This window comes from Thamnophis sirtalis, unplaced genomic scaffold, assembly GCF_051295495.1.
Source record: "Thamnophis sirtalis isolate CommonGarterSnake01/CBP01778 unplaced genomic scaffold, rThaSir2_p1.2 scaffold_1, whole genome shotgun sequence".
NCBI lineage: Eukaryota > Metazoa > Chordata > Lepidosauria > Squamata > Natricidae > Thamnophis > Thamnophis sirtalis.
The window spans coordinates 103,719,727-103,733,511 of NW_028261381.1; the positions used below are offsets into that span (position 1 = coordinate 103,719,727).

The 13,785-nt window shown below is 39.5% G+C and overlaps 1 protein-coding gene across 1 annotated transcript in view; it reads right to left on the reverse strand.

Annotated features, from left to right (window-relative positions):
• The window catches only part of LOC106537953 (astacin-like metalloendopeptidase), a 28,657-nt gene extending 15,910 nt beyond the window's left edge, over window positions 1–12,747 (reverse strand). The window contains exons 1-5 of the mRNA XM_087722344.1: window positions 12,628–12,747; window positions 12,480–12,504; window positions 3,949–4,089; window positions 1,676–1,793; window positions 1,127–1,305 (exon numbers count right to left, since the gene is read on the reverse strand). Coding sequence (XP_087578470.1) covers window positions 1,127–1,305; window positions 1,676–1,793; window positions 3,949–4,089; window positions 12,480–12,504; window positions 12,628–12,699 — 535 coding nt within the window. The 5' untranslated portion in view covers window positions 12,700–12,747. The remainder of the gene's footprint in view (window positions 1–1,126; window positions 1,306–1,675; window positions 1,794–3,948; window positions 4,090–12,479; window positions 12,505–12,627) is intronic.
• Between the last annotated feature and the right edge of the window lie 1,038 nt (window positions 12,748–13,785).

The following is a 13,785-nucleotide window of genomic DNA, read 5'->3' on the forward strand; positions in this document are numbered from 1 at the left end:
CAACCTTGAAGTCTCTAGGAGGCTCAGACCAATACAAACCATATAGAAACAAAGAAAAGCATAGTCCCGTAGCTTCTACCGTACATTTTGACACAAATTGTTAACTGAATTTATTGTTTGCAGATAACTGGAAAAACTACAGGTAGTCCTCTCTTTCTGACTATTTGTATAGTGACTGGTATTCAAAAAAAGTAACTTACAACCAGTTCTTGTACAGATGATTCGGGCACTTGGCAATTGCCATGCATTTAGGGAAGTTGCAGCATCCCAAGGGCCACGTGATCACCATTTCTGGCCAACCCAGGGGGCTTCCAATAAGCAAAATCAATAGGAAAATGTGATTTGTTTAATGATTGTGTGATTCCCTTAATGACCATGACAAAAAAAGGTGTAAAACCAGGGGTGACTTGCTTAACAACAGCATCATTTAATGACAGAAGTTCTGATCCCAATTATGGTTCTAAGTCAAGGACTATGTTCAGAGGAAGATTCATTTTGAAGTCACACTCTGGCTGCTTTGAAAACTTTAGCATCTCAGACTAGTCTGAACTTTTCTTTGCCAAGAGCTGAGGTGGCACAGTGGTTAGGGTGCGGTACTGCAGGCCACTTCAGCTGACTGTTATCTGCAGTTCAGTGGTTCAAATCTCACCGGCTCAAGGTTGACTCAGCCTTGCATCCTTCCAAGGTGGGTGAAATGAGGACCCAGACTGTGGGGGAAATATGCTGACTCAGTAAACCGCTTAGAGAGGGCTGAAAGCCCTATGAAGTGGTATATAAGTCTAACTGCTATTGCTATTGCTATTTTCCAAATTCTTAGGCCTAATTAAATCTTCATTGGAAACCATTCTCTGATTCTGGCTAAATTGCCTTGGGTCGTATAATATATACAGTATACCACAGAAGTAAGTACACCCCCTCATATTTTGTTGCCAGCAGTTTAGACATTAATGGCTGTGGGTTGCGTGCTCATAGGCATATGCGTACAGCTGCCCAATTCTAAATGGATTTAATGCATATTACATCCAGAATGCTTTGATGGATAGACAGTCATAAGAAATAGAAATGCCAAAGTGACCACTCACTTTAGGCAACAGTTGACATGCTCTCTCCTTGCTAACATGCCTACCTTTGGCAACATATTCCAAGTTAATTTTAACATAATTATCTCGGTCGCTGCGGGTTTGTTCATGTAGAAAACCTAGTGCGTGGTTGAGCTCATGCTGAATCAATCCTTTATACATGCAGCCATTTTTCAACAAATTGAGGTGCTGTCTGCCTCCAATCTTTCCAAAGTAGGACCAGCATCTGATAATACAGAAAGGGAAAGCGGTCATTATGCAAATTATATTCTAAGGAATAGAAAATCATTGTCTGTAAAGACTATGCACATCTGAGAGCCACTTTGTATTCTGGTTAAAGCGTCAGGCTAGGAATGCAATATCATTGCAGTTTTAACAAGTGAGGGAAGGGTCTGTAATTTAAAAGTATATATCCCATGTGTGCTCTAGGAAATGGGTTGAAGAATTATTATCTTTGTTAAGAAATATATTGAGCTTAATCCACATAATATGTGCTCATATCTTACACCTCAAATCTTTGTTTTCACGTAGAAATACAACAGCAGAAATAACTGAAGGAATATGTTGTTAATTCTTGAAGGATAAATGTTCCTTACCTGTCTCCAGGGACAATGTTTATGTAGTCATATTCTACTGTGTGTTTGATAAACCGAATGCATGTCAGGGTTACAAATTCTTCCATTGCTTTAATTATCACATCTTTGTGCTCTACGGCTGAAACAAAAGATTATAGAAGGGATAAATGAATACAACTCATATATGGTACATTATGTTAAGTTCTAAGAAAATCATTTTTGCTGATATGGGAAAACTGCTCACTTCTGGGGATTATTCTAATAGTCAATACATTTGCTTCTTGAAAATAAAATTTATGTTTGATAAAAGATTGCTGTAATGTTATTATTATTATTTAAATGGCTTCCACTCAAATAGCAGGTTTTTTTTTAACCTTATTATTGTGCAGCTAAAAAGTAGTTCCTGCTAGGTATTGTACATAGTGTGTAGTTGCCAGTTGAAGTTCTCATTCTGGTCCTCTGTTGGAGCGGGAAAATTCTGTCTCCTGATTGGTTGTTTGCCTGATCACTTTCCTATAAAAGGAGCTCTGTCAGCCAGGGAGTTTGAGTTGCCTCACAGGCAGTATTAAATAAAGAGCTGTTAGAAATCACTCTGGCCTTGCCTCAATTCATTGCCCAGAACTTAACAGTTCCAGTTTGGCTGTGTGTTCCAATTTCAAGGACGTTTAGAAATTTGGAAACCATTATTACTTTGAGGCCTTTCTTTTGAACTAACAGAGGGAAAAGTTACAACATACTTGAAATGTATGTTGATGTCACATACAGGTGTAGCTGCATCTGCATGAAGTTGTTTGTGTACTTAGAAAGATGAAAGTTCATACATTGAAATTACTTCTATCAGAGAAGTATCTGAGAAAAAGAATGTGAGGTGATGTGATGATTTTGAGTTAGTATCACCACCAAGTGAATAAGACTATGGGATAGATCTAAAAAAAGCTCACAAGACTTAATTCTTTTAAAGACTACCCTGAAGGAATTCAGTTTGAAGGCGAAGGAGAGGATGAATTCAATTTGCATAAGCCGTGTGAACAATTTAATAACTCTGCTAAGTTTATGTACATTTTATTTGTCATAAAAACATCTTGCAAATAAATCCGACCCTCACCATGTTACAAACAACCCAGTATTTTGTTACTACTTCAAGCATCCAATAAAAATTGAAATCCTTTACATATAGATATTTATTAAGGAATTCTTTATTTAAGCATTTCAAACAATGAGATCTTATCAAAAGGAGCCTTCTGATTAAGGATTTGAATTTTTTTTTAAGCCACAATACTTAGCCAGTGAATGGTATACCAGGGATCACACTGCAAAAGTGTTTCAGTGTGTCAGATAAAGGAAGGGATCAGACACATTGAAAGCTGAATTTTCTTTAATTGAATTAATTTAAAAGCATTCAAATGATTATTTCCTATGTGTTTAATCACTGTACTCTTCAGTTGCAATGAAATTATAAGTTAACAACCTTAGAAGGGTTTTTGAAGATTGCAGAAGTTTTATGGGAAACAATGATTATATTTGCTTCTTACAAATGCATACAAAGTGGAAGAGTTTTGCAGAGAATCCTTTGAGAAGACCTTCTGTAGGCATCAAGAATTATTTTATAAGTGATCGAGACCTCAAAAGTTGTTGCCTTATAGTGTTAACAGTACTGAGCTAGATAGACCATTGGTTTGACTCTGTATAAAGGTGGCTGCTTATGTGACTATATTTTATTATTGATTCCATGTCAAATGCTATCATTCGGAATCCCTTGCAATCTTTGATATATCATCAAAACCCACTTGGAGATAGATGGGTTTTTGCTATCACCTGAACCTAACTTGGACTGTGCATAATATATTTTAGTACTACAGCTACTATTATTGATGCTTGCTGTTTGCAAGTAGTGATGATGTTACTTATTTCGGTAAGGAAACATCTGCATGGAAACAGCCAGTCTCAGAGAACACCAAGAACTCCACAGTTCAATCCTTAACTACAGACATTTTCTTCATTTGGAATTATTCTTAAAACGTTAATACAACTCTTCAGTTTAAAAATGTACAAACAAAACTTAAATAGGAGAATTAAAAATAATACTATAAAATTATCCTATTATTGATTCAATAAGAATTCTGTTTTATTATTAATGATCCTCAGCATGATCAAGCTTGCTATGACTTTGATCAGCAGGAATAGGAAAATAACCTCAATAAATCAGTAACAGTTTCTATTTGTTGCTGTCTATTGAAAATGGTTCTTTAATTCTTCTGTATGAAAGGATGCCCATTGAAGAGATTTAGACGTACAAAACTCAGGAGAAATATTAACTGGGATTTTGACCAGGCCATCTTCTGATCTGGGCCAGTAACAATTTCCACTACAGCTCATGGCACTTCTCTGTGTTCTTCTTTTATAAACAATATCATCTTGGTAAAAGTCGGTTTCCCCTGCAAAGAAAAATGAGAAAAATAACTGAAAAATATTATCACCTCCCAAGCAATTATATTATTAGCCCTTGGAGGTAGGCAGTCAAGAAACAAGCATGGCAGAGATTCCAAAGATATTCTTTTTTTACAGTCAGATAGAATAATGAAATCTTGAAAGCCTGACCAAATTTTTGTCTGCCCCATTGTTATACTACAAAAAGATCAAGGAGTTATTTTTATTTTTTTCTCATGCTTTATTCTTTCTCTGTACTGAATAACCTTTTTTTAGAAGTCCCCCCGCCTTAATGGCTTTCTCACCCCCTATTCACAAGGTCAAGTCTATATTATTTCATACCAATCAGAATCCCTGCCCTTTCCCATCTATGAAAATGGACATTCATCATTGCAATCGATACATAACAATGCCTTCTTCTTGACTAATTGAGGCCTTCCAGCTTGCTAAAGTCAGCAGGTAAGTCCAGAAGAGAAGAGTAGATGGAGTGGTAAGTACACACTCCCTCATGTGGTACAGCTCCTGCAATTGGAGGATCCATTGTGGCAGGAAACAAAGACACTGTCAGCCCGGAGCTGCCATTCGGGTGGGAAGCTGTGGGAGTTGCCATGAATCGTGCTTACCAGCTGGGGATCTCCCTCCACATGCAATACAGCTGAGAACTCTCCATAACTGATAACTGACTGAGAACAAGCCATGACTGATTGCCAGGTGGTTTTCACTCTGGGTCACGAGGTGATGGGTGTGTGTGTGGGGGGGGGGGGTTAGCCTAACTTCATTTTCAAACTGTTTCTGTGTTTGACTGTTTTCCTTAACCCTTTGGAACCTGACATACTCTCCTTTGGCTTGAAGATCATGATTGGGTGATTTTGATGGCACATTGTGGGAATAGGTGTAAGAATTCCAGAGAGAACTGGTAGACAATTTGGGCATTTTTAACCTCTTCTCACGACTTCTCTAATTCAGAGTAAATATGATATTCTAAGAATTCCATTTTGTATTTACAGTTTAGGATATATTCCACTTTGTATTTCTCTTGAAAAGCTGTGGTGGCGCAGAGGTTAGAATGCAGAATGGCAGGCTAATTCTGCCAACTGCCAGAAGTTCAGCTCAAGGTTGACTCAGCCTTCCATCCTTCCGAGTTCAGTAAAATGAGGACCCAAATTGTTGGGGCACTATGCTGACTCTGTAAACTGCTTAGAGAGGGCTTTAAAGCACTATGAAGCGGTATATAAGTCTAAGTGCTATTGCTGCTATTGTTCTTTCTCATCTGCCAGAAACATTGGGGGGTCAGGTGGGGAAACAGGTACAAATTGCAAGGGACAGAGAAACTCCCCATGAACTAGGAAAGGAATCTTGAGTGAAAACTCTAGACAACCATAGACACAAGGCCACTGAACTGATACATAACAAGGACTTGATAAATTTTGTGTCTGGTTTCTTAGGTAAGGAAAATGTAAACAACTTAGAGGGAAGTATTCCAAATCCCCCATCACCTTTTCCTTTAAGAAGAGTTGAGCAGCCTGCCTCTCTGGAAAAAACTGCTAAAAGAACAATGCAAGCAGGAACTCTGGACATCAATATGTGGAGATTGTAGCCATAAATTGCTTGAAATGGTGGCATGATGAGAGAGGAGTGCAGCAAGATGTTATAGGAAAATCCTACAAGAGGCAATACTGTAATTCAATCCAATTTTTCCTGCTGGTAAGAGACATAGCAATGCAAACACTAATCAAGTGTTTATTTTCTCTGATTGCTCAATAAATTCCAGATGATGAGAGGATGATGAATGAATACAAATGTCCAGGAAGTGAAGAAGAGCCTTCTAAACCCTGGGTGTAAATTGAGTGCTGAAGTCTGAGGTCACACAATTGACTCAGCTTCTATATCGAAAAAACATGGCCTAGCAAAAGTTATGCATCCTCTTGAGTTATTAGTAACTCCTTGTAGAGGTTAAAATAAGCCACAAATCTACCACCAAAACTGTGGTATACCTTTGACCAGCTAGAATATTAATAATAACATCCATGGAGACTGGAATCCGTAGACCAAACAGCGATAAGAGCAGCTGGACTAATTTTGGTGGTTTTAGTCATGACACTCTTAGCCCTGTGACAGATGTGACAGGATGAAACATAGTCCTTGACACCAGCCCTCACTCGTGGCCCTGGTGTATGGATCTTGTTCTTGTTGCAAGCAAATCTAATCAACAAATCTATTGTCTCCCCATTCTTAGCTTTCATGGGTGTCCCTTTTAGGCAGTTGTAATACTAGTTGAAATATTCTGCTTTAAGAATGTGGTGCTAAGTATTACCAAGAAATATCACAGCAACTCAGGCCTGCCACGCCCCTGAACTGGTTTCCTGGTCACCACCACCACCATCTTGTGTTTCAGTTCTGTGCATGCACAGAATAATTTCTATTCCACTGCATATGTGGGCAGTGTGCATCAAGCATGCATGCGCGCAAAGCGGGCACATGAGCAAACCAGAAGTAGTGCCAGCCAGAACCCACCCCTGTCCCCTACCATTGTTGAAGCCTTCAGAGCACCCGTGAAAGCAGAGTCCAAGGGTAAGTGAGATTCTGAGTAGCAGCTACAATGAAAACTGAGTCTTCACGTTCTGGGAGGCAGTTCACTTTTTAATTTTAATTGTCTTGTTTTCAGAAGCTGAGTGAATAGCTTGGGGCATTCTGCAAAATTAAGGATGAATCATTGATAAAAATGGACAAAATTACTGGAGGTTTTTCACATTTCTAGATCCTTTTTATGGGTGAATTGATTGCACTTAGCCAAATCCATGTTCTGTAGACATCCAGTAACCCAAATAGCCAACTGGTGAAGGTCAAATGCACATTTATATAGCTTGTTTTGATAAAAGTGTTCTAGGACTGGTGTGTACCAGGACCCGTGGGTAGCCAGAAGAACTGAGGCGGAGACGGGAATAAAGGCTAACAAATTTTATTCCCTGACAAATACAGGCTAACATTCAGAACCAGCTTCAGACAGGAATGCGCGCTGCTCGTTTGGACAGCTCCCTTTTTATACAGGAGCTGTCAAAAGATCAGCCAATCGGGTGTCAAGCGCTTCCCGCTTAAACTCTTTATTTTAGCGCATGTTCAGAACGTGACAAGGACATTGTTGATATGACTCTGATAGAGGACAGATCTTCCCTAAAAATCAATGTGTCATGTAAAGCACTACATATTCATCTAAAATACCAGAAAATATTTCATCAATTAATCAGTAGAAGATTATGGAGCAATTAACCATTCAAAAGAGCATTACTCAAATTTTCCAGATTGAGTGCTAAAAGTTGTCAAATATTTATGGCCCTCTTTCACTGGGAATTATAAGTTCTTCTCAGATCCAATTCAGTAAAGATGTTTGTTGTCTGGAGACTATCCAGTAGATGTGAGGGGCAGCGAGTAGTGGTCCTAATTGGAACCTGGTTAAGAAGCTTACAGTCATGAAGAGTCTTCAAAGAAGAATTCTTTTTCTTTTGTAATAAAAAAGTAATGATCCAGATGTGGATGAAGACAAAGGGCAGACAAATCCTTTCTTCAGATTGTCATCCAGGAAGTCTTTTATAAAAGCTAGCTCTTGAATACATGTGTTGTGGCCCAGCAGGATCTGGTTGAGTTGCTGATCATATCCAATAGATATGATTAGGCTTATGATTTTACAGTCAGTCTACGGCCAGCATTATGGAGTCAAAGCAGGAAGCTGTGGTCTGGAGTGGCAAGAATTATTTTGATGGTTTCTTCTCAGATCCAATTCAGCAAAGATGTTTGCTTTCTGGAGACTATCCAGTAGATGTGAGTGGCAGCGAGTAGTGGTCCTAATTGGCACCTGGTTAAGAAGCGTACAGTCATGAAGAGGCTTCAAAGAATTTTTTTTCTTTTGTAATAAAAAAATAATGATCCAGATGTGGATGAAGACAAAGGACAGATGAATCCTTTCTTCAGATTGTCATCCAGGAAGTCTTTTTTAAAAGCTAGCTCTTGAATACATATGTGTTGTGGCCCAGCAGGATCTGGTTGAGTTGCTGATGGACTTGGATAGCGAGGAACCATATGAGTCTGCCCTGGACGATGTGGAGGACCCTGGGCAGGGTTCAGACTCAGAGCAAGGACCAGAGAGGCTGGTTGGCCACCAGGAGGTGCCTGAGGCATGGAGCAGTGGGGAGGATCAAAGGCAGTTTGTCCCTGATGCTAGATTGAGAAGGGCTGAGAAACGGAAGCAGCAACTCCGTAGGCAGACTCACAGAAGATGATTAAGCACATGTGGTTGTGTATTGGAGCCTCCCAAGAGAGATTATAGGTGAGGCATTGGGAGGGGACATTTGCAGGAAACAACCATTCGAATTAGTAGTTAAGAAAATCTATTTATGTATTCTAGCCGTGTCTGTTCCTTTGGACTATCTGCATTGCTTCGTTTGCATTATTTGGGTTGCTGCAGAGGTACTCTATTGAATGTGAGTTGCCTGGGCCCTCAGCCAAAGGATTTGTTATCTCAGTAAATTAAACAGTGGTAAACAGCCAAGCCTGTGTTCTGGTTTATTCACAGGCTGTGGGGGTCAGAACACATATGCAATACTGCCTTTTAGCTTGAAATGGTCTCCAGGTTTCACATTGACAGTATATTCACCCACACAGTGGCCTTTTCCTTTTCTGCAAAAGTATCTATGAAATCTTTGTATTTTTCTTGCAAGGAGAAGAATTCAAGCGGAAGTGCAGAAGAGAGAGAAAGAAAAGAATGGCATGTCTGAAAATCAGTGATGTGTGGTGAGGTTTATGGCTGGTGAGGCAAGAGTGCAGCAGAGGTGAGAAGCAATGTCCCCACCGCTGTGTCCAACAGGCATCTTGCGTTTATGGCGGACATAAATGCGAGATGCCTGTCGGACACAGCACCAGGGGTTGCTTCTGTCGCTGCTGGCTCTGCCGTCTCGCCCCCCGGCCTTCTCCGTCCCTACCACGAGACGCCTGTGCAACAGCAGCGGGGGTTGCTTCTCTCGCTGCTGCCTCTGCCGCTTCGCCCCCCTGCCTCCTCCGTCCCTGCCACGAGATGCCTGTGACACAGCGGTGGGGGTGCTGCCTCTCTCGCCACTGCTGCGCTCTGCCACCTTGCCCCCCACCTCCTCCGTCCCTGCCGCTGTGTCCGACAGGCGTCTCGTGTTTATGGCAGACATAAATGCGAGATGCCTGTCAGACACAGCAGCAGGGACGGAGGAGGCAGGGGGGTGAGGTGGCAGCCGGCAAAGAAAGGGGAGAGGGGAGCAGGATGGGGCTCCCAGTGGGGGGAGAGGGCTGCCCCTCTCTTCTCAAACAAGGCTGCCCTCCCTGCCTCTGCCCCTTCCTTCTCTTCCCCTGGTAAAGTGGAGATGGGAGGGGGACTAGGAGGGAAGGGGTCACTCCTCCGGGAGTCTATCTAGCCAGCAGCCCCAGGAGACACACCCCCAGAGAAGAATTGGGGCCACCAAAGCTCCCACACCCACCCACCTTTGGGATGCAAGAGACGGCAAGGCTTGCAGCGAAGGGAATCTGGACTGGGAATCTTCACCCTCATCTGAAGCGCGCCCTCCGAAATAACCCGCCCAACGTAAGCATGCTCAACTGCAACAAGGCATGATTTGCTGCTCCCAGATCAGGAGGAGGGAGAATCAGTGCCTCTTCAGCATACAATTTTTTTTTGTTTTTTAACCCTTGCTTAACTTTTAAAAGACGAAAAATTCCTTATGCAAAGGAGGCCCATAGTTCTCTCGCCTCCTCCTATAGTTAACACTAAGCAGACTCCAAGCCACTGTGACTTGGAGTCTGGTAGCAACTACCTTGGCTTTAATTATTTTAAAAAAAATCTTTTAAAATTCTTTCCTTTTCCTGAGGAGACTGGTGAGGCCCCGCCTCCCCGCCTCTAGTCACTGCACGTCCTTGATGAAAATGGTACTGCAGATACTTTTGAGATTAAAAATATAGTCCCTTGATTCCAGTAGATATGATTAGTCTTATGATTTTACATCCAGTCTAGTCACAGCATTATGGAGTCACAGCAGGAAGCTGTGGTCTGGAGTGGCAAGAATTATTTTGATGGTTTCTTTTTTCTTGTAGAGTTTTACATTACAAAATAGGACAAGCTCAAAGAATTTTTTTTCATGAGTCATTTCAACTGGTAGGATGATCTGATAAGCCAAATGCACCATAATGTCATCTCTGGAATTAGCTCCTGCACCAGAATCTAAAACAGCTGAATTTTTGTGCTTGAGGGGATAAGAAGAATAACAGGAATAATAAAATGCATTTGCTGCTGTCAGCTGTCTGAGCTCCTCTTAATTGTCTGAAGCTCTCCTGCAGAGCTCTTGAGAGGGAGCCTGTGAAATTTTTTGAAACATGGCTTTGAGATGATTTGTGATTTGAGGTAATGCTCAAACCTCCTAACGCTGTGATACTTTCTAACCACCTCAGAAGAATGGATCTTAAAGAAGGGATAGAAAAGAATTATTATTTTTCTTTCTTTTTTTCTTTTTTCTCATATAATTATGACCTGATTAAAAACTCGAAATATAGGTAGAAATAAGAATATGCATCTTTAAAAAGGTGATGTCTTAATTATATGTGTACTAATATTAGGATTACTAAAGTGATTTGATTAGAAGTCAGAATAGAGGTAGAAGTAAGAATTAGAGTAAGTAAGAAGTAAGAATTTAAGCAGTTATAATATCTATATAAATTAAATATAAGTAATAACTAGATGGAAAGATGAGAGATTGAAAGGTGGTGTTTCTATGCATGTTTAAGAATATTAATGGAACATAGAAACATGAATGGAACATAGAAACATTGAATAACTAAAACAATCAAGTATGTTAATATTAGGATTATACAAATTTGATTAATGTAACAATTGTTGTTAGTATTAATATAATTTATACCCAGATGCCACACTGTTCATGTACTGATGTTGTTTTATGTTTAAAAATAAAAATCCAATAAAAGAAGAAGAAGAAGAAGAAGAAGAGGAGGAGGAGGAGGAGGAGGAGGAAAGGAAGGAAGGAAGGAAGGAAGGAAGGAAGGAAGGAAGGAAGGAAGGAAGGAAGGAAGGAAGGAAGGAAGGAGGAGTGGGGATCTTAGAAGGTCAAACTATGGCCAGTTGTCCTGGAGATCCACAGTAAAAATAAAACAAAGACACCTCTTTCATTTCATTTCCCTGCTGCAGGCAAAGATCGTTTTATTCCTCTTGTTTGCATGGATTGTCTGATGCTGCAGCCTGAGGATGCTGCCACAAGGAAGGAGGATGGGGTAGACAAAAGGCTGAAAAATTCCCTTTCCTCATTATGCCACAACTCTATCAATTTCGCATTGATTGACATAAGATGCCAAAACAGCACGGCAGGATGCTTTTTATTCTTGTTAGGTAGAATGTAACTATCTTGAAAGTGAATCAGACTTGGTCTCTCTTATACCAAACGGAACTGAAGTGGATTATTTGTGGGTTCCTTCTCATGCAATTTGCTTTCTTATTTCTGAATAATGTTTTCTGAAAGTATCCCCTTAATGGCTCACTCATTCCTACCTCTCTTCCAAGGTCAGGTCTATAATCCTTCGCTATATATTGAAAATGCATGTTTCACAAGGATTGCTGTTGAAGATTGTATTATGACAGGTGAATAGTCTTAAGAAAAAATAAAACTCTGATATCAAATTTGATGTTACAGAGTAAAGTATGTTATCATAGGGATGTAGCATTATTATAAATAATAGGCTGATTATATGGGAAAGCATTTTTGTAAATATATAACGTTGAATCCCAATCTTATTATTTAATCTGGGAAGAAGGGTTATAGCTCTTCTATATGTATTTGTAACTTCTAGGGGATCTTCTTTTTGAGAAAGAAAATAAGTAGGACATAGTATGACTTTAATCTATTGGGTATAGATGAATGGTAGATCTTATTAACCATGTTGTTATTGAAAATTAAAAAGAGAAATGATCCTATGACTATGAAAAATCTATGCACTGGATAGTTTGATAGGAGATTTCCAAAACCAAGGACATAAGCCATCCTATTCCTCAAGTGAAAATATTTTCTCTTAACATACTGACCGATTTAATTCGAAAAAGGAGGAAGTAAGCCTCCTATGTATAATTATGTGGCAGGAATTCTATTTCCAGATGTCAAATTAAGGAAAGGTGTTATAAACTCAAAGATTTGACAGTTTTCCTCTTATCTGGATAAACCAGAAATAATCTGCTAAAATTCAGGACATTAGAAAAAAATTGATAACTGATAGCCAAAATGACAACTTTCTTTAGAAGACACATTCTACCCATAAGAATGAGAAGGGATTTTTTTCTTTAGTAACAGTGATTTATAAAAGAGTTATAAATATAAATAAAACTTACCTGAGTCCTTGGTTTCCAGAATTCCCTGCAAAAGAGAGAATATCTTTTTAATGTACGTATATAATGTATTACAATGGCAGAGATACACAAAAATGAGTTCTTCAAAGCAAAAGTCAAGATAGTTATCTTCAGTTGATTGAGGACGCACCTGGAGAGGTTTACTTGTTGTAAGCCTATGGAAGGATAATAATAAGGTGCTCAATAGTGCTAGAAGATTCATCTTTGAATTTTTTCTCCCACAGGTTTTTGTAAGTTACAAGCAGCTCTGCTTCTTCAGATCTAGTGGCTGTATTTGTTCATTGGATTTCAATTTTCAGTGAAGACTGCTAGCTTTAATCATTGTATAACAGTTAGATGGCAAGATGTATTTTCACAGAGAGAAACAAGCTGTGAGAATTCCCAGTAGAATTGGCCAGGGATCATTTTGTGCTACTTTATCTTAAAAAACAAAAATAAGGAATGTTGCAATATGAGCAAGACTAACTGTTGGGTAGCTAATAATGAGATGTGTGAGTAATCGGTACATAAGTGAGAAGGAAAAAAGTGTTAGGAACATGAGCCCACTCTTCAGTGATGCACCCGTAGCACTGTGCTTTTCTCTTGGTAGCTGGCAGTATTTCAGTTTCCAAGTCCACAACCAGAGTTTGTCATGGGCATTAAAATGTGCCCATTACTACAAGAACTGCAAGAAAAGTCTTGAGCCAGACCTATATTAAAGTGATAATATATGAACACTCGATGACAGCAGCCCCCAACCTTTTGGGTACCAGAGATTATTCCATGGAGGGTGTTTTTTTCTATGAACTGCACTGCTTCACACACTGCCTGAATCCCATGTGTGTGCAGATGGTGGGTTTTTTTGCTTGTGTGACCTGGTTTCTGATGGGCTGTGAACTGGTGCCACTCTACAGCCTGGGGATCGGGGACCTCTAATATATGGCAAGTATACTGTTCTTATATGACAATATATGCACATATTACTGAAGTTACCAAGAGCTAAATATGATAAATGTGACGGCCTCTTGAGTCAAATTGCAGCTTCAGAATTAAGTATTCACTTCTTTTATTTCTCTTGGGCAACAGCTGATATTTAGAGGAATTAGTTTCATTTAGCCTGTTGCACCAAAAAGACAACTTTGCTAGCTTTGCTTTATGTGTATGGAATCTTTAATTTCCTCTAATGTCTACTGTAATTGCTAAAATTATAAAGTCTCAAATTTATGTTTTGACTTTAATTTAAAAATCCAAAGAATGGCATAAAGAAGTCAGTGTGTGCTTCATTGATTACAGAAACCCCCTCAGTTTT